The 19,569-nt window shown below is 37.7% G+C and overlaps 3 protein-coding genes across 3 annotated transcripts in view; 2 read left to right on the forward strand and 1 right to left on the reverse strand.

The window, feature by feature from the left end:
* LOC119798093 overlaps positions 1-11,052 on the forward strand; it is a 24,346-nt gene extending 13,294 nt beyond the window's left edge. The window contains exons 12-19 of the mRNA XM_038307438.1: positions 1,112-1,234; positions 1,477-1,614; positions 4,710-4,959; positions 5,063-5,264; positions 5,404-5,638; positions 7,377-7,498; positions 7,993-8,150; positions 9,614-11,052. Coding sequence (XP_038163366.1) covers positions 1,112-1,234; positions 1,477-1,614; positions 4,710-4,959; positions 5,063-5,264; positions 5,404-5,638; positions 7,377-7,498; positions 7,993-8,150; positions 9,614-9,895 — 1,510 coding nt within the window. The 3' untranslated portion in view covers positions 9,896-11,052. The remainder of the gene's footprint in view (positions 1-1,111; positions 1,235-1,476; positions 1,615-4,709; positions 4,960-5,062; positions 5,265-5,403; positions 5,639-7,376; positions 7,499-7,992; positions 8,151-9,613) is intronic.
* Positions 10,481-17,072, reverse strand: wdr92 (WD repeat domain 92). Its single transcript, XM_038307439.1, has 8 exons — positions 16,800-17,072; positions 14,303-14,403; positions 13,998-14,128; positions 13,789-13,890; positions 12,450-12,565; positions 11,806-11,940; positions 11,202-11,299; positions 10,481-10,999 (listed from the first exon to the last, which is right to left on the reverse strand). The coding sequence occupies exons 1-8, from the start codon at positions 16,983-16,985 to the stop codon at positions 10,792-10,794; spliced, it is 1,077 nt and encodes a 358-aa protein (XP_038163367.1). The 5' UTR covers positions 16,986-17,072; the 3' UTR covers positions 10,481-10,791.
* A 201-nt stretch (positions 17,073-17,273) lies between these two features.
* pno1 (partner of NOB1 homolog) lies at positions 17,274-19,569 on the forward strand. Its single transcript, XM_038307440.1, has 7 exons — positions 17,274-17,560; positions 18,259-18,405; positions 18,489-18,572; positions 18,799-18,859; positions 18,951-19,068; positions 19,158-19,228; positions 19,316-19,569. The coding sequence occupies exons 1-7, from the start codon at positions 17,363-17,365 to the stop codon at positions 19,381-19,383; spliced, it is 747 nt and encodes a 248-aa protein (XP_038163368.1). The 5' UTR covers positions 17,274-17,362; the 3' UTR covers positions 19,384-19,569.

Below are 19,569 nucleotides of genomic sequence, written 5' to 3' on the forward strand. Positions count from 1 at the left end.
TGTTTGTCGTGATCAAATTAGCTTTTAACTCATTTAGAAAAACTGGAATGTTTTCAAATCAATTCATAATGCAAATCCAAGAGGGGAATAAAACATTATTTGGCCAAGGCAAATAAGCTCCTCCTCCTGGTCAGAAAACCAGTGACAGCCAGAAAATTTCCATGGGGGTGGCCAAGCAGGAACCAAAACCAGTCTAGAGTCAGTCTAAAATGATCACGCTGCATTAACTGGAATTTGAACAAGAAAAACATCCATGTGTCCCAAATAAATCTGTTAAGACAGACTAAGTTTTCATGAAGCCCTAGCTAACACATATTTATACAAACATAGTGCTAAAAAGAGTGAGTTCCGTTTTTTTTTTTTTTTCAATGTTAGTATATTGATATTTATGATATATTAATTACTATAATTTTTTTGTAAAGTTTTATTTAGAGTTGTGAAAGAAATCAAGGTGGTAATGTATGTTTTAATGGGAAATATATATTACTTAGTAAGGGCGGCCCTGGCCACCCATGGCCCCCCTTCTAGCTTGCCCCTGCATATGACCATAATAGGAGAGAAATGTAGGATTCTGTCATAAGTGTAGGAAAGTGACCCTCTCAACTATAAAACCTGGACCATCTGGTTATATAGTTTTCCCACAAACAGACTAATGACTACAAATATTTATTTTTTTTATTTATTTATTTATTTTTTTTATTTCTCGCTTTTGTTGTTGGAAACGGACAATAAAAATGTATAGATAAACAAAACAGAAACCATTCATTCCAAAAAGTAAGAAACATTTTTTTAGAAAATTACATCCTTTCTTTCCTTTAATTTATCTCCTCAGACGTTGTTGTTTGAGTCAAACGCTAAATATTTTATTAATGGCTATGCAGGTAAAAAGGATCAAATTCAACAAAGAATTGTATTTTTTATTTTTTTAAAACAAGCAAAAGAAGAAAGAGATTCCTCCAAACACATTGAAGTTGGTGATCTTGTGAAAAAAGGGATCTAACCCTCAGCCTGCCCTTTTGAAAACCATGTAAGGGCTGTGCATACTTTTGCAACACAGTCTCACATCTTCATCTTGTCTTCAGCACTGACTGTGCTTATTGCTTTATTCCAGATTCTTCACAGGACTGGCTCTGTTGCAGCAGGAGGAGAAAGCTTGTGAGGTTACAGAGAAGGAGGCTGCTCTATTCTTACATCAGGGACTGGAGCACTTTGTCAGCCAACGCTGTAGCAAGAGGTTTGTTAAGTGTGTGTTTTGTTTGAGTGAGTGGCGGAGGTGGATGCATTCAGGGAGAGAGGGAAAGTGTGAGGTCATGACAGCATGTGTAATATATCAGGATGTTCTGTTCAGGCCTGCAGGAGGGAGAATGGGGAAGGTTTTTTATATTGATTTTTGTTTTTTGTTTTAAAAATGTAGAAGTTTGAGATTTTGTTTATAAATTCCATTTGTATTTCTTGTGTTATGATTTATTTCTGCAGTCAGAAGAAGCAGCGCATGTTAGACCCCCTCTGCAGCCTGAACGCCCAGTTTCTGCGTGGGCTGCTGGCCCTTGGGCAGCTGCAGCAGAAGAGCATGCTGTCTGAGAAGTCCATGACTCCTGAGCAGGTTTATCACACGTAGGTTACCTATGGAGACACATTATGTCACTTACAACCACAATTTTATATCAAAGCTTAACTTAAAGTAAACTCACACCCCCAAAATTCAACGGCAAAAAACAACCCTCTTTCCTCCCAATCAGTTAGATTCACAGAAGCGTTTGTAAAAACGCCTCCAGCTCTCCAGTCCTTATGTGACAACGATATCTAACACTGCAGCCAAACTTCCCTGGACGTTGAGTAGCTTTTCAGCTATGAATGAACACCATATCCTGGTTGGACACAGATTTTAGCATATGCCAAGTATATAATTTTGAATTATGTATAAAACAAAACAAAAAAAAAAGATTCAATCTAATCAGGTTGTTATTAATTAATATAAACAGTCAGGACAAACTAAATCATATGAATAAATTTACTTTTACACCTCAAAGCCACCCCCCCCCCCAAAAAAAATTTTAAAATTTCTGTCCTATTGATGAGAGGGAGGGTCCAACTGAGCATGTTCAGCACACTGCTGCCAACTGTTTAGCGAGGAAAGTTATTCCCTGTCTGAAAAATCGCTAGATGATGTCATAAACTAACTTGCTAATTTCAAAATCCAGGTTTTAGAAGAGAGGATTATCAACTTCATCCTGACAGAAAGTGGTTAAAAACACTCTAAATATGTTGAGAACTAAAAATGAAAAACAAATCTACATCAATACTCCTTAAAGGGTCATAGAATGACTCTATAGGGTATTTGGTGCAGGTCCTTAAGGTCTCTGAATAGAGTGTGTAACACTGGTTGGGCTGAAAATGGCATATTTGCTGTTCTATAAGCCCTGATGCAAGCCTGGTTTAAAGACCTAGAATGAAATGACAGGTTTTCTTCCTTTTATGCTATGATCATGAATATTTAGATGAGCTGGGCGCTGATTGGTTGGTGTACAACGAGCGAAACTGCTGAGCAAAGACACATCATAGCAACAAGCACTCACTCACTGAAAAATCAAATTGTTGATATGGTAGGGTGACCAGACGTCCTCTTTTTTTCGGACATGTCCTACTTTTCATACCTAAAAACATCTGGGGGGTATTTCAAATCGTCCGGGATTTTGTTCGACTACAGTGCAGCAGAACCGAGCCTGGGCTGGTCTGGTGCAGGGAGCCATCGGGGGACGGTGTGACACTGGGTCAGGTTCGGACCAGCCCCGGAGCTGATAATGTCCGGTCCAGTCAGCGACCCAGCAGCCCCCCCAATACCCCCACCCCCCCCAAAAAAGTGTCCTACTTTTCAGAAATCCAAATCAGGTCACCATAGATATGCTAGCATTGCTATCAACAGTTTAGAGACAGAATCATACTTCCAGCTTGCGGTTGTGATGGCCTTACAGTCGGAACAGCCCCTCATTTCAGTAAAAGAAGTTTAGCAAATCCTGCTTTGAACCGTCCAAGATTTTGAAAGCTGTCTTCGGTAAAATACTTCGAGCAAATGAACAGCTGAGCATCAAACTTTGCAGGGATCTTCTGATAGACAAAAAGAATCCATGCCTGTCGACTCTTCGGATCCTTGGGAAGACTGTGAAAATGTCCCCTTTCTCTATGCAGCCTGGAAATTTGCATTTACCCCCGTGGTTCTGGCTCATTTTCAATAGAGAAACTGCCTGCTTTGTAATTATTGTAGAAGTAAACCCAACTGTAGAATAAACAGCTAAACTGGTGTCGTACATCTAACTCTATTCATGTTCTTGGGCCAGTGAACCAGTGCGCTGGTCTGTATGTCAATTTCGGGGCGTGAAAACAGTACAGGCCAGAACCAAATAAGGCAACATCCCAGAATTTACGTCAATTCAGGGCTTCATCTGAATTCGCCCGTTTTATGTTGGAAGTTAGAATTGTGAGATTTGCAGAGAAAGGAGGTGTTGATGAGGTTTGAACTTCTCTGTACATCAATTTCACCCACTAGACTATCGTTATTCATCTATGATGATGAAAACTTGGTTTTGCATTTTTAGACCCCTTTAAATCAATCTTGCTATGTTAACGAATATGATCGGTGCTTTCATGTTGTTGCCAAAGTCTCCAACATATAAAAACGTTGCTATATTAGGAACTAGTCACTTTTTGGAAAATTAAGTTGAAAAGTGATCTGAAGAGTCTTGAATTATAGTGAGAAAATCTGTATGTTGGCAGCAGTGGTGCATTGTTAACCTCTTACACCCTAAGGGGGTATAAATAAATTTCCGCCTGACAAAAACACACAAAACTAAATAACTTATAGCCTCAAAGCTATTAGATTTAAGAAGAAACTTTTGGTACGTCTGTAAAGGTAAGATGTCATAGAATGGTTTTCTGGTGTCAGCACCATTGTAGCTTTGACCCAGCCTGAAATATTAGGGACAAAATACAAAATATTTTGCATTTTTTGAACCTCGCCAAAATTTTCTTTGAAATAAACATAGCAAAACACTACCAAAATATTATTTATAGCACAAAAAAGTAGTACAGACTTTCAAATCTAAATGTTGTGTAAAAATATACCAAATTTGGACTCAATCAGATGAATCATATTTATTTTAGAATGGTATTAGTGAGAAATTTCTTAGGCGGAGAGGCCATTTTGGCACATTTATCCATAAATGTCACCAAACTGCGCCAAATGTGTTTTTTACATCAATACTGGGGGTTTGTTAAAATTATGAGATCACGTAGCAGCTGGACCCACCGGTGGGTCCGTAGGGTTCTAGGGGTTAATGGCATCAATTTAGCCTGTTTCTGATTTGAAGGAAAAAAGACTTGATGCAGCTATTTCCAGTTTCCCTACATTCCTGCTCCAGCAAACCTGTACCAATTATTAATAATATCTTTATTTATAAAGTGCTTTATTGCAAAGTGCTGAACAGTATAGGGATTTATGCCCAGAAATTTCAGTCTCTAGATTTACAAGTTGCTGATAGACAAAAGAAAAAGGATGAATCTGTTTTTCTCTTCCTTCATAATTATTATCTACCTATGCCTTTGTCTCTTACTCCAAATATTTAATGGTCAAACAAAAGTGTATCATTTTATGCCACCACATTTAGTTTATGAACTCTAATTAAGAGAGGCCAAATGTCCTTTCCTGTTCTCAGTGTAGCAGTGCTGGCTGCCCAGAGTGTGAGTCAGTGCGTGTGTCACAGCGAGGTGAGCAAGCAGCTGGAGTGGGTGCTGCTGGATGCTCACTTTGCCCTGCTGCAGAGACTGATCCAGCTGCGTGAACGCCAAACTCAGGCAGCCATCGACCAGCCCTCCTTGGTGGCCAAGAGGTGTCAGGCCCTAACAGCTCTAATCCGTCTGACCAGCATCTCTCCCTGCCAAGAGCTGCTGGATATGCAGGAGAGGGTAGGAGTTTTTATTTTCTACATTTGAGCTGTCCTTTAAAACGATTTTTAAGGAATTCCACATATTTATGAATAATGTTCATAATGTGTGTCATCTGACACAGACTTGTCAGCTTGCAGTTGTCACCTTTCCACGTGACAGCCATGCTCTATGCCAGCTGGGTGTGGCCCAGCTGGCTCAATATGACAGCAACCTAAACTCAGAAAGGTCAAATGAAGTCCTCAGCGATGCCCGCCTCAGCTTCCAGGCTAGCATTGAGCTGGAAGACAAAGCTCAAACTGGAGACCCACCTGAGCAGCTGAGTAGTGAGTCTGCACTTTCCATCCTTTAGATCAGAGAGCCAGAGTTAGTCCAAGATTTCAGCTAGGTAGTAGTGAATATTTTTTGTTAAACTGTGTAAATTTTTATCTGCTGCTGCTTAAAGTAACTCTTCCTATTGTGCAGAACAAAAGTGGTGGCAGGAGCATCTGGAGGCGGAAAACAAGAAGGCAGCCACTCACCCCAGCACCCAGCCAAGCCAAGAGAAAGCCCAGAGTAGCAATGACATGAAAAAAAGAGCCACCAAGCAGGGTAGAGGAGGTCCAACTCAAGGACGAGCCTCTATGTCCAAACCTCACCCAGGTCCCTCCATCAGAGCAGGGAAGGCGGCTCAGCCTTCAACTAAAACTCTAACAGCCAAGTAAGTTATTGAAAAAGCTTGATAGATTTGGGATTTTTGTTCTTTATATGTTTGGTTGTGGATGTTTCTAGTGTGGAGACACTATTGGGTACCACTGCTTAAATGCCTGCATCTCTTAAAGCCTAAGCAGACCTTCTAACCTGCGTGCTAGAACCTTAAAGGCTCATGAAACGCCCATAGCAACAGAGCTACTGTCAGTTTGTTCTAAGTGCTTTCACAAAATGAATTGAACCAATACTCATACGGATTCAAAATTCAAATGCAGTACGATCATTAAACCCCAGGAGGGCGCCATACAAATGGCTTTAAAGCTTAAAACAAATTGTCAGTAAATTATCTAAAAAATAGAGAAAAAATTTATTCTCTAACTTGAATTTAACTTGACAAGTCTTAATCCAAAAATGAGAAATAAACACTTTTAGTCAGAGTCAATTTATTCTTTATGTTCACATAAGAGTGACACAGTGGATAGCACTATTGCCTTGTGGAAAAAAGGTTCCAGGTCCAAATCCCAGCCTGGGTTCTTTCTGCATGGAGTTTGCATGTTCTCCCTGTGCATGTGTTGGTTCTCTCTGGGTAAGGATTGAAATAATAATTATTATTAATTCATTGTTTTTTTGTTTTTTACTTTTTTTAAATCTCTGCTACAGATATTGGCAACCCTTCAAACGCCTGTTAAATATGTAAAGAGAATGTTTTTATGTTTTATGCATTCGTACCTCATACTTTTAAGTCGGTCAAAGTCTATAATTGTTTGTCTAGTCATGTAAAGTCATTAAAGGTACTGGGAGCAAAGTGGATCCTTGTTGGAGAACTGTAGTTTACAGAGCAACCCTATTACAGCAATATTTATATCAAAAGTAAAAAAATATATATAATTATTTTGCATTTCAGATAGAAAAATGTTTTCGTCAGTTAATATGCTCTATCCAGAACTCCTCAAGTGGAAAAGATTGTTTCACTGGTTTAATTTCGTACAAAATCTTCTTTAAGGAACCTTTTGCGATCTGATTATTAATTGAAAAAATTATCGACTGATTAATCGTTTTGCAAAATAAGCGTTAGTGACAGCCCTAAAGGCAACTTTAAAATGATTTCTACATTTCATTTAGGAGGCAACATAAATGTGTGGAGTTTGCTAAACTCTTCTGAGACTTCATCTGGAACTGTGCGCTTTGGTCAGTTGTATTTTATGTAAGTAGCGTGGAGAATCAGAGATGCTTGGGGAATATTTTTCTCCCACTTGTATTTTCCTGCCTAAACAAAGGTTGAGTGGAAATTAATCAAAACAAATTTTTGGTGTGTTGTAAAAAAAAAAAGGAAATGAGTCCTCTAATCGGTCTTTCAAAACAGTAATGATCCAAAATATATGACCACATCAAGAAGGAAATGGTTAACCAGACACAAAATCAACCTTTTTTTTTAGAAAAAGTATCAGTCAGCAGACCTCAACCTTACAAAAACCCTGCAGATCTGCAAATCAGAGCTGTGCAAATCAGTCTTTATCCTCCTATTGGTTGTCTGCCTATAAATAACACTTCAGTGTTACACAAATTCTGATTGTTTAAAAGATTTTTTTTTTTTTTTTTTTTTTTTGGCAAAAAACGTGATTTACTATTATAATGAATATGCCTGTTGTACGCAGCCTATATATATATATATACATATATCTATATTCAAAAAAAAAAAAAAAAAAAAAAAAAAAAAAAAAATTGGCATAACATTCTTTCTCCTGTAGGGGGAGACCTGGTGCAGCCGCAAAACCAGCTAAATCAGCTAAACCTCACAGCACCAAATCCAAGCTCCCTGCAAACAGGTCTGAACAGGATTGTAGTTCCAACACTTGTGTGACTGCAAAAGGTAAGCCATGTCTATTTGAACCCCTTCTGGGTCAAATCTCTAAACTGCAAAGAAGAAAAATGAGGAATAGAAGGAGTAACTGTGTATGTTGATCTCAGAAATAATATAAATCAAGTTTTTGCGTTACCTCTATAAATACATATTTTGTTTTATGTATAATACAGTCTAGAAAATTAAATAACACTATCGTTGATCACAAGCATTAACTAAGAATAGCCAGTTTTATTTTATTTATTTATTTTTTAATATGGCAATGTTATCATATCATGTCTGACTGTCACAATCCTTAAGGATAATGATAATAACAAAACATTCCTTGAAAAAAAAATAGAATAGGATCAGGAAGAACAATTCAAGACCAACATTTGACTTTAATTCTCTTTTTAAGATCAAGCAGCTCATTGAATATGTGAAAAAAGGGGAAAAAATGCTTAACTTTTTTTGGTCGTTTCTGTGTAAAACTTATCTATGATTCAGTGTGATTATATCTGTAGACTCGTCAGTAGGAAGCAGAGGCGGCGCCTTACAAACCCCATTAAACCCAAGGTCCCATGTGTCACGGCTGGGTCTGGCTAGGGCTCTCTCACGCTCTGCAGACACCAAGGATCAGGCAAAGCAGCTCTACCAAGAGGTCATCACCATGGCACCAGGGGTCAGTTGTTAACAGTAGTAGTTTGTCTTTTGAAGGGTATTCACTCATGTATTTTTACGCTCAAGATTGTAATGGTTATAAGATAAAGTTGTATCTGTAGTGATTCCTGTGTCATGATTAGAACAAACTTTGTATGTAGAACTTCCAGACTTTTCAGATTTAACTGTGCTCTCAATTCTTTAGATTAATTTAATAATATTAAATGTTAAAGTTAACAAACATGGCAGATAGTTCTACAGTGGATATTTTTGCAGGAAAAGAAAAAGTAAAGACACACACACTCACTCACATACATGACAAGTTAATCATACTATCCACATTGATAAACAGTGTCTACTTATCTGAGCAATCTTAAGCAATTGTATGAAGTACCTGCTTTTCTAGCAGCGCCCCTCCTGAAAAAGCAAAAAGATAACTGCAATGCCATCTGTTGTGATTGACTAGGGGTTTAGGAAGACACACAGGAGTAATGGTATATGATAAAGAGAATATTAAGCTCTGAACTACAAATACTAAAGGCTTAAACAGTCACACATATAAATAGCATTTGTTTTAGGAGAGTAAGCTACACACAGAAATACAGAGGCAAATATATAATCTGTAGACAGAGAACATGAAGACACAAGGGTTAAACCAAGTTTCAGTCTAGGTGTAACTTCTTGTAAGATAAAACACTGCCAGGGAGCATATGGGTGATAGTTTAAATAGCAAACATCTAACAATTGTCTAGTAGGATAAACTATCAAAGTGAGAGAAAGTGGACAATCATGTCTTCCAGCAGCCTAAACCTATAGCAGCCTAACTATAGAGGCAGCTCAGGATCTAAGACAGTCATCTAAGTCACCTTATCAAAAACCAAAGTTTTAAGCCTTGCCTTAAACATAGATGAAATGAATCTGAGACTTGTTCCACAGGAGAGGTGCCTGATAACTTAAAGAGCTAACCTCCCGTTCTACTGTTAGAACTCTAGGAATCCCTATTATCATTGCACTCTGAGAGCAACGTGCTGTTAGAAGCATGTTTACATAACCCCTTAATAATAAAGCTGTCATACATCAGAGATCTGGTGATTCCATAAGTACCATCAGATCTCTGAAGTCAGGCAGTTTTTTAAATAATGTTTTTTTTTAAATAAGTTTGAGAGGTACAAGGAAAATTGAAAATAGAGAAAGACTCATGAAGCACTCAGACTAAAGGATAGGGGACTTCATTTTCCACTAGTTATCCAGACAAAATCCTGACTGTATAGAATCCCTGCATTGTAAAAAGCTTTCTGTCAGTAATTGTCATGATTTAATATGGATGTAAATAATAACATGTTCATAAAATACATGTCAGTAGATGCCACCAAACAGTCCCATGCCTAATATCAAAAACGCATACAAAGGCTACACATTATAACAAAGAAACAATGTCATTAATAAAGGGTTATAATCAAAATATCCTTATTATTTGGATGATAGATCCATGATGCATACATTGAGCTGGTGGAGCTGCTGGAGCCCTCAGATGCTCAGGCTGCGGTGGACGTGTATCGCAGGTTCCCCCTGAAACTTGTGGCTGAGCAGAGTTTGGATGACGCCTTCATCAGTGGGGACATCGTCCGTTTGCTGATGTCACAGCAACAGTATGACCACCCACAGCTTGGCCAGAGTCTGGTGGCATATGGCAGAGTCATGGAGCTAAGTAATTACTGTCATAATGATCAAACCTGTATGCCTTTTCAACTACTGAAAGAATTCTAAAGCAATACTATTGGTATAGCAGATGATGTATGAAAAAAATAATCCTAATCCCTAACTAATTTTTCATATTTTGTCGAGCCAAAGCCACAAATCTCTGAGTATTTTATGGGCCCTACTGCATTTGTTGCACCTTTTCCGATTAAAATAACTTTGAACGCTTTTAGAACAAAAACTGCAAATGTCATAACCTTTAATGCACCATATCTGGGACTTTACCCACAGGTTGCATTGAGAAATACATCAACATTTTGGAGGAGAAATCCAAAACCGCACTGATCAAGAGCGTCTATGCAAAAATCAACGACAAACAGGAAGACGATCCAGATCTGCAGAACTTCTTCAAATTCAAAGGCTGGGTCTGACAACTGTTTATTCTCCATTTACCTGTTATGGCACTTTCTTCTGTGCTTGATTCATAAAGAACTTTGCCTTTATTGAACTGTGATGTCATATAGTATTTCAGTAATGCCTGACGTTGGAAACTGATGAATCTCTTCAAGAACACTTTTAATCTGAAAACAGGTTGCAGTGGGAAAAAAAAAAAAATCAGATCGAAACAGAAAACTAACAAACCCAACATGAAAATCCAGCCAACAGAGGTTTATTAGTGAGCCTCAAACATAAATTAATCTAGATTATAAACCTTGACATCCCTGACATGCAGGTGAATAATATTGCTTATACTAACTTGTATAACTGTGTTCTGTAGGATCATATTTTACACACACATTCCTAGACTTGTCCTTCAACAAAAAAAAATAAAAAATGTTCCCCATTTCACTTGAGGTGAACTCATCCAACTGCCAATGGTTGCAGATGGAAACAGTTTGTGGCTTTTAAAAAAAAGAGTTTCAGATGCTCCCATTTGTCCCCCACCCCCCTTTGGTCCCTGTTTGTCACACAGAGTTGAGTTTTGTGACGATGAGCACGCGGACAGACTGGTCGAAGCCAGAACACACGCAGAGTCCCTGCTTGTCGGGGCTCCAGTCCAAGCTGGCGATCGGCTGAGTGGACAGAGTTACGTTCTGTAAGAGGTTGACGGTGCCAGCGACGCCCACCTCCACTCCATCAGAGTCCTTCTTGCTCCTCTGTGCCGGATACTCACTAGAAATTTAAAAAAAGAAAACTGGATTAAAAGCTACACCAGTATTATAAAATATGTGTAAATGATTTCTTTGTGTTATACCGCAGCCTTTTCCCCCCATGTGGAAATGACGGTGGGGTATGAATACTTTTGCACAGAGAAATTAATCCATTTGAAGAACTATTGTTACAAAACTGGTCTAATTAACCTTTGATTACTTACTACTTCCAGAGATGAAGGTTGCCTGCTCCCCCTGCAGTCATAAAGACGTCTCTGTTCTGTGGCAAATGTCTCACCTGCCAGACGGTTGATTTGTGAGCCTGAAAGCGAAAAACATTTCACTTAAAAAGAAAAGATCAAATATAGATTTTTTTTTTAAACTTATCTTAACTTTGCGGATCAGTTTTATTATTTTTTTGGGTGTAAATAAAAATAGCAATGGCCCACTTTTTTTTTATATACAAGCAGATGTTTGTTTAGTTTTTTTTAACCAGAAATCCTGCTGTAACCTGATGGTTCCAGACGTTAATGCTCTATGCGGTAAACCTGGAGTAAATCTTTAAAAAGCTGTAACCACTGATGTCTCTGGTCTAACAGATGCTTGTTTAGACGGCTGAGCACCGACTGCGTTTCCCCACAAAAGGCTGCACTTTTCACCAGTCCTGTCTCTAATTTGGACTTTGGACAAACACACCCCCCCCAAAAAATGCTTCCAGGTGAGAAAACAACAGGCAGCCTTATATCCCTCCAAATCCAACAACCGGAGGATAAATATTTAGGACAATAATCTTTTGACTGTCTCTCCTGCTCCACCCTGGATAATCACCTTTTCGGAAACTGAGGCGAAGCCCTTGGTGGAGTGCTGCGTCCTCATGTCAAAAACGTGAAATTTTCCCTCCAGAGACGTGGCCACCAGCTTGTTCATGTTAATGTCCTTCCTGTCAAACTCCACACAGCATACCTGCTCAGAGTGTGAGAAAAAAAAAATCAGGCTCCACTTTGCAATCATCCGCATCTAGATTCAAGAGGGAGTGAATAAGAGCATCGGCTGAACAATCAAAGCAGTGCAGTCGTTTATATTCAGAAGCCTTCAGCTCCCTGTCCATTTATGGTCAGTTATGACTGAAAAGCAGATTTTTTTTTTAGGTCTGTTGCCTTTGAAACTGTTGAGCTTGTTCTACCTGGGAGCCACAAAGCTCACTAAGATAATGATCTCTAACCACACATATAACTGGTTTTGGGATGAATACGTCATCTCCAGCCTCTTAGGTGACATTTCTAAAGTGTTTACTTCAACCCTTTCAACAAACTGCTGCTTTTCTTGAACCTATTTTAAATGTATTCTATATATTTCTAAAAAACCTGTTAAATTAGAGGAATACAGATCAAACAAATGATTAAAATCCCTAATTTAAGTCACAGTCGCATATTCCTTATTAGGGAGTTTGATGCTGAGGTTTTCCTCCTCACCCCGTTTTTTATGTTGGTCCCCCATCGTAGAGACATGTTCCGCAGGTCAAACAGCTTGATGTCTCCATTGTCGTAGCCAGCACACACACAGCGGTCTTGATCATTGAAGGCGTGACCTGAAATTTACAGTAGACATAATCATCCAACAACGTGGCTTTATTTTCATATTTTTTTTGCAAACATTGCATACACAGAGCATATCTTTAACAATTCATAAATGGCATTTCATTATAACAAGCTGTTGTTTCCAGTTTACAACCAATAACTTTTCTATAATCGATATACAAAAAGTGGGATATTATTGTGAGTCGGTTGGCGACTTCTTAAGTCCCCAATTTTCTTTTAAGGACATCAAGGTAAAGGGGGGTGAATGTATACATGCCATGGCTTTTAAGCTTTGTATTTATAAGCAATTTTGAAAAACCACACAATCAGAATCAATCAGCCTTATACGGCTGGGGTTGTGAGATTAATCATAGAATATGACTTCACTTTAGATACATAAACAATTTTCTTTTTTTATTATTATGGAAAGAAAACGGGCAAGGGTGTGATTGTAATACATCCACATGATATAGGGGTCTGTTAGCTTTCCTTTTCCTGACCCGTTTCTACAAGTCCTGGATGGAGGGAAGGTCAGCCCAGATGATGCTCTCTGCTGACCTCATTGTTTGCTGCAGTCTGGACCAGGCCTGTTTTCTGCACAGTGATGGAGGAAGATGGTAGGGTTGAACTGACCAGACGCTGCTGTGGACTCTGCTCTCCATATAAATTCCCTTTAAAATATATTGGTTTGTAGTAGGGCTGTAACAATTTATCGGATTAATTGTGATCGATTATTGAAATGATCGTCAACTAATTCAGTAATCTATTAATCATCAACTGGAATATAGAGACTCTAAAACATTCCTTTAGCTGACTAACCAATCCAATTAAGAGCAGAAATTACATTAAAATTGTAAAAAAATATATAAATATTTAGCATTTAAGATAATGTTTTCGTCTGTCAATATGCTCTATCCAGAACTTCTCAAGGGGAAAAGTTTTAGGTTCACCTGGTTTAGTTAAGTGATAAATCTTATGTAAGGAACCTTTGGCTACACGATTATTAACTGATTTATTGAAAAACTAATCGTCAGATTAATCGTTAGTTGCACCCCTAGTTTGTAGTTGTTGTTTGTAAAATGAAAAAAAAAAGTTTAAAAAGGTGTGAATACTTTTTCTAGGCTTACCCGAAATTATGTTTACATCTTTATTTCTTTTTTTTTTTTTTTAGACCACTAAAGAGTAATGAAAAAAAAAAAAAGAAAAAATTTAAACTCAGGGATATTTTAGTTACCAAACGCTACAGTCCAGCAGTCCCTTCTGGTCTCTCCTTCCACAGGCTCCATGTTGGCCACAGGTAAATCCTTCTGCCTGGGATCCCAAACCTTTACAGTCCCTGCACAACCCGGTAGAAGAAAAATTAAAACGGATTCCCTCCTTATTAATGTTCTAACCTCCTTCATCTCTGTGCAAATTAAGACTCATCAAACTTCCCCTTCATACCATCTCTGCTCCCTGTGACTATCTCAGGAGCACCGTCACCAATCCCAAGGCCACCAACCCCATCGATGCTATTCACTATTTCTTTGTGAGCCTTTGCAGCGTAGACTGGCACATCTGGAGCTTCAAGATTCCTGTAGATGTGAGAGATATGTGTACCGCACTCTCAATTAATAAACGTCTACCTCTACCATTCATCTTTTCCATTAATAACAGAATTGATCATTTAGAGATTGAACATCTACAAAACAGAGGGTAAAAAATATGAAATTACCAAAAATAAATAAATAAATAAAGTTCACATTTACCATATGTGAAGATTTCCATCAAAATCTCCTGTTGCTAAGTGTCTTTGTTGAAGAGAGGTGGCCCCAAACGTCCCACACTTTATGGGTTTAAGTTTCTCCAGCTGCAACATGGGAAAACAAGAGATGATTCAAATCAAAGAATTAGAAAAATAAAAAATGTCAAGGAGCAATACTGATAGGAAAGGAGCTCCAGACTGCTGTGTTGAATCCAGGCAGCCCTCAGCCTTTCAGATGTCAGGGGGTGGACACACACATTCATTTCTATTCAGTTTATTTCACAACACCTTTCACCTCAAGGCATTTTGTAGAGACAAGTTAACTGGATCATACAGCCAGATAGTTTCAAAGTTTTCTTTCCAAGGGAAAACTACCTAATAGCAGTGACTCATTGACTTGACAGTAAGTGTAGTGTTGCACTTTTTGAATTTCAAAATAAAGACACATCTTAAAGCTGACGATGCAGATCAGAATTTAATGGGTTTGGTAATCATTTCATCAATACATCGATATGGATACATGTACAGTTACAGCTCTATTTAGGGCTACAGCAAACATTTGGAACAGTGTGAACTGACCAGATCATGAGACCAGATGTTAACTCTTTGCCCTGGATGCAAAATAATTTGTTTGTGACCAACATTCCCAGGCTAATGCATGGTGGTAGCAGTATCAGGAAGTGGGGAAGTTTTCTTTTTCAGCTATAGAGATAATAACAGAATGAGGGCAGTACAGAGGAAAAACAGCTGGAGGCTGTAAAAGTGATGCTGTGATGTTGACATGAAAAATAGATAAACATGAAACATGAAGAGAGGACCTGGGAGAAATGCTTCTTGCATTTGACTTCGTTACTCAGCGACGGTTTGCTTTAGACAAACCTATTTTTTTATTTTTATTTTTACAACAAATTTACATTTATCTTTTAGTAGTTTAAGTCATTTATAGCTATTTAAAAAAGATACATTTTTCACAATTCACATCTAAATTCAAATTAGCCAGATGGAGCAACTCATCCTGAAAGTTGTTCAAAATAAATAATATTTAACCATTAATAAAATGACTACTACTATTATTATTATCATCATCATTATGTTCTAAAAACACGTTTTATTAGAAAAGTATTAAAACAAGCTCTGATCAGACAACAATTCTATATTTCAGAAATTGTGTTGGAAAAAAAACACAACTCTAGGAAATGTGACAAACTGTCTTCAATACTCCATCAGTGTCTACTTTTTTCTCTGGGAGCTAACAGCTCTTGTTCGTTTCAACATGTTCCTTAAAAAAATCTCATTGTTTCACAGCAAATGTGAAAAACTAAATGTCCTCATCCCATTGAAAACTGTTGTCAACCATATACTTCTAATAAAAATTAAATAGAAAATGGAATATATACGTGTAATCATTTAAGTCTACATCCAGTAGGAAATGTATGTGAAATTTATTACTTAAATCTATATTTGTGTTCTATAATAACTTATAATTTCTCTATGTCATACTATCCTTAATAAACAGTCTTTGTTCTAACATCAGGCATTTTATTTCATCCTACATTGCCAGAATTGGTATCCCCATCAGCTCCACACATCCAGCATAGGAATATGCACATGCTTAAGATTATGATTAGACACTAGGCTTGAACTTCATCAACCATAGTGTTTGCTGTACATTTTATAGGTCTCTGTTTTAATTTGTCCCCCCTGTCTAAATCAGACAAAAGGGCCCCAGCTTTTTAATTTTTGGCTTATAAACCTATTTTATCATACAAATCACTCCTAAAACTTTGGAGGTGACAGACCTTTTATTTTGTGAAGTTACAAGAGGGAACAGATTAAAGGCTGCTTCAATCTGTTCCCTCTTGTAACTTTACAAAGCAAAGGTCTATCACCTCCAAAGATTCAGGAGAGATTTGTCATCATAAAACAGGTTTATATGCCAAAAATTAAAAAGCTGGGACCCGTTGTGTCTGATTTAGACAGGGGGGACATATATTTTCGGGACAGTTTTTGGAGCAAATATTCCTCCATGCATTTACATGATAAAAAAAATGACACAATGATAACAAATGTTTCACGGGTCTCTAGTTTAACAAACTACAGAACATTTAAACAAACAAAAAAAATTACAAATTAAGAATTTATAGCAAATGGATGGGATTGCTAATGTGTAGAGTCTCAATAATCTCTGTAATATAACTATAGCTTGTTTCTAATTGTAGAAAAACGAGATTTTGCAAACAGTGCCAAATTAGGAAGCTTATTTATTTATTATTTATTCCTGTACTACGCTGCATTCAAACCTCATCTCTTTGTTTCTGCAGTGAACCCTCCAATAGCAAATCCAGTGAAAGGAAACTTCCTGATTACAAGCTGCTTGACTGTAACCATGGATACAAGAGAGTTCTAGAAGCTTCTCTGCGACCCTCTAGGATAAGTCGTTCGCATGCTGAATGAATAACAATAGATACAAAAGAAAATAAAATCACTGACAGATAAGCTACCTCCTTTACGAGCTGCAACTCTCCGTGTTGCACTTCATAAATTTGGATCACGCCTGTTCCTCTGGCGAAGTTTCCCAGGCAGACGAACTTGGCGCTGCACGGAATCCATTTGCTGTCAAACACCGTGTAGTTCAGGCTCTTCTGGATGTGTGCGATAATCTGAGGCTTTGAAAGAGGCGATGACATCTTTTAAAACACTTGAAAGGGAAGAAAATCCTCTTCACAACAGTTGTCTCCACGCCAAAACAAAATAAAACGAGGACCCTCCCACAGTTCAGGACTTTTTGCTGTCTGCACATATGCCTGACTGTATATGTACTCGTTGAGTAAATGTAGCATATTCAGAGATACACAGTATTTGATTTATAGAGAGTACTAGACGAAAATTACTAACAGGGACACAATAACTCTTTTATTAAAATTTAAAATGGAGGTCAATAATTTCTGAACCGTTCAGGCGTTGGTGAGACAGCTGTTTAGGTCCTTTCCATCGCACCTCATGCCTCTGTAGTCGCTTGCTCCTGTTTCTGCGCCCAACCAGACTAAAAACACCATTTACAGGCATGGACATCGAAACTCATCCAGCTGTAGAGGTAGTTGGGACTGTGGAGAGTAAAGATGGAGCAGAGGAATTTACGAAGGTGAAGTCTAAAAAGAGCCAGAAGCGTAAACACGAGCAGGAGGGAGCAGATATGGACACGGGGGAGAGCGTGGCCATCAAACGGCCGCAGTTTCCAGCGATCTCCGGGGAAAAACTGAGGGTAATTACAAATTTTCTGCCACTTAGAGCGTGTTTTGTGTGTATTTTATCGGTATTATTGTAATTTGAGTTCATGAACATGATGGTTTCTACAATGTTTGTACTTTCCCTTTAATTACAGTGTTTTACGCATGCGCACAACGTTCTTGCGTCATATGAGCAGCAACTAATAGATTTACCTACGATACGATGATGACATATTTGTAGTTTTCTTTTTTGATAATTTGCTCAATATTATGCCAACTTATGTCATGTTTTGATAAACCGGGGAATTGTAACCTACCTTAGATTTTCAAACCTATTTACCCTTTTATTATTTCAATTTTATTGTGGTTATCTTTTTTCCTTTCTTTTGTTTCTTTTTTTTACTTGACTACTTCCCCCCCCTTTTTTCTTTCTTTTTTTTTTTTTTACAAATTATTGTGTCATTTTGAATCTGGATTCAACGATTAACCCTTATAATGAAATTGTATGTTAATGAAACATAAATTAATGTTTACTTACCTTTTTTTTGTTATTATATATTTTTTAGATGTGTCTAAAGTGATCATTTGAGTCTTTAATAATTTTTCTTAGATAGAATGTATTGTATTTATTAGTTTAAACATATATAATTCCCACCGGTTTTATCTTTTTATTTTCTTGACATTGTTTTAAAAGTCAATTAGCATAAAGTCAATAAAACTGTCTGTGACTTAGGGACCAGATGAGATGCGTAAAATCGCTGTACCAGCTCACAGATACACCCCACTGAAGGATAACTGGCTAAAGATTTTCACTCCCATCGTAGAGAATCTACAGCTTCAAGTGCGATTCAACCTTAAAACCAGAAATGTGGAAATTAAAGTAAGTTTCCCCTGAAAAAAACACAGATTTAAAGTATTGTTAGTCATCTTTGTAGAACTTACTTACTTTTTTTTATTGTTTAGACATGCAAAGAAACACAGGACATCAGCGCGCTCACAAAAGCAGCAGATTTTGTCAAAGCCTTCATTCTAGGATTCCAGGTTGAAGTGAGTATCTGAGTTGAAGGCTTCTTTAACTTAACACTATTTCTGCAGAGTTCAAAACAATTTTTCAGCATGTTTTTGAGTAAAGTTGGCTGTTAGTGCATAAAGTGTTGGTATAAAGCTAATTGTCCTAATTTTAAACCCTTCAAAACAAGAAAATTTGTAGGAAGACATTTAGTGTTTTTTGATCTCAAACCGGTGATGTAACGATCGGCCTTGTTCTTCCCAGGATGCCATGGCGCTCATCAGATTAGACGAGCTTTTCCTTGAAAGCTTTGATGTCACAGACGGTGAGGTTGCAGCACCAGAAGGCTCTGGCCTTTTATCACTCTTTTTCCTTTCCCCACTGTTTACTTAACGTCATGTTTCTTCTTCCTGCAGTAAAACCTCTGAAAGGAGACCACTTATCCAGGGCCATAGGAAGAATAGCAGGGAAAGGAGGGAAAACTAAATTCACCATTGAGAATGTAACAAAGACTCGGATCGTTCTCGCAGACACGTATGTTCTCCAATTTTTTATGTGCCCCTCTCTGTTAAAATAAATTTTTTTTAGATAATGATATTAAAGTTTACTAATTGTCTCAACAGGAAAATCCACATTTTAGGTTCCTTTCAGAACATCAAAATGGCCCGAACAGCAATATGTAACCTGATCTTAGGTAAGCTGCAGTTTTTCCAGTGAGTTGAATTTTAAAACAGAAGATTTTAAACTGATGTTAATGTTGGTAATGACTTGATCTCAACAGGAAGTCCACCTTCAAAGGTTTACGGTAACATCAGAGTGGTGGCCAGCAGGACTGCAGAGAGATTCTGAAGCTGATTGGATGCTTCGTGCCTTTCTTCTTTTCTGGATCTGTAATGAATTAAAATCATGAACTGCAATTTGGGACAGAAACCTCACGTGTTTCTAAACGGCAGGATTGTAATTTAAGATGAACACAGTCGTGCAGTGGGGTGCCTTGTTGTATGATTTATGTAAATAAATATGAAAAACAAGGAA

Source organism: Cyprinodon tularosa, unplaced genomic scaffold (assembly GCF_016077235.1).
Source record: "Cyprinodon tularosa strain WSP-4 unplaced genomic scaffold, ASM1607723v1 ctg61, whole genome shotgun sequence".
Lineage (NCBI taxonomy): Eukaryota > Metazoa > Chordata > Actinopteri > Cyprinodontiformes > Cyprinodontidae > Cyprinodon > Cyprinodon tularosa.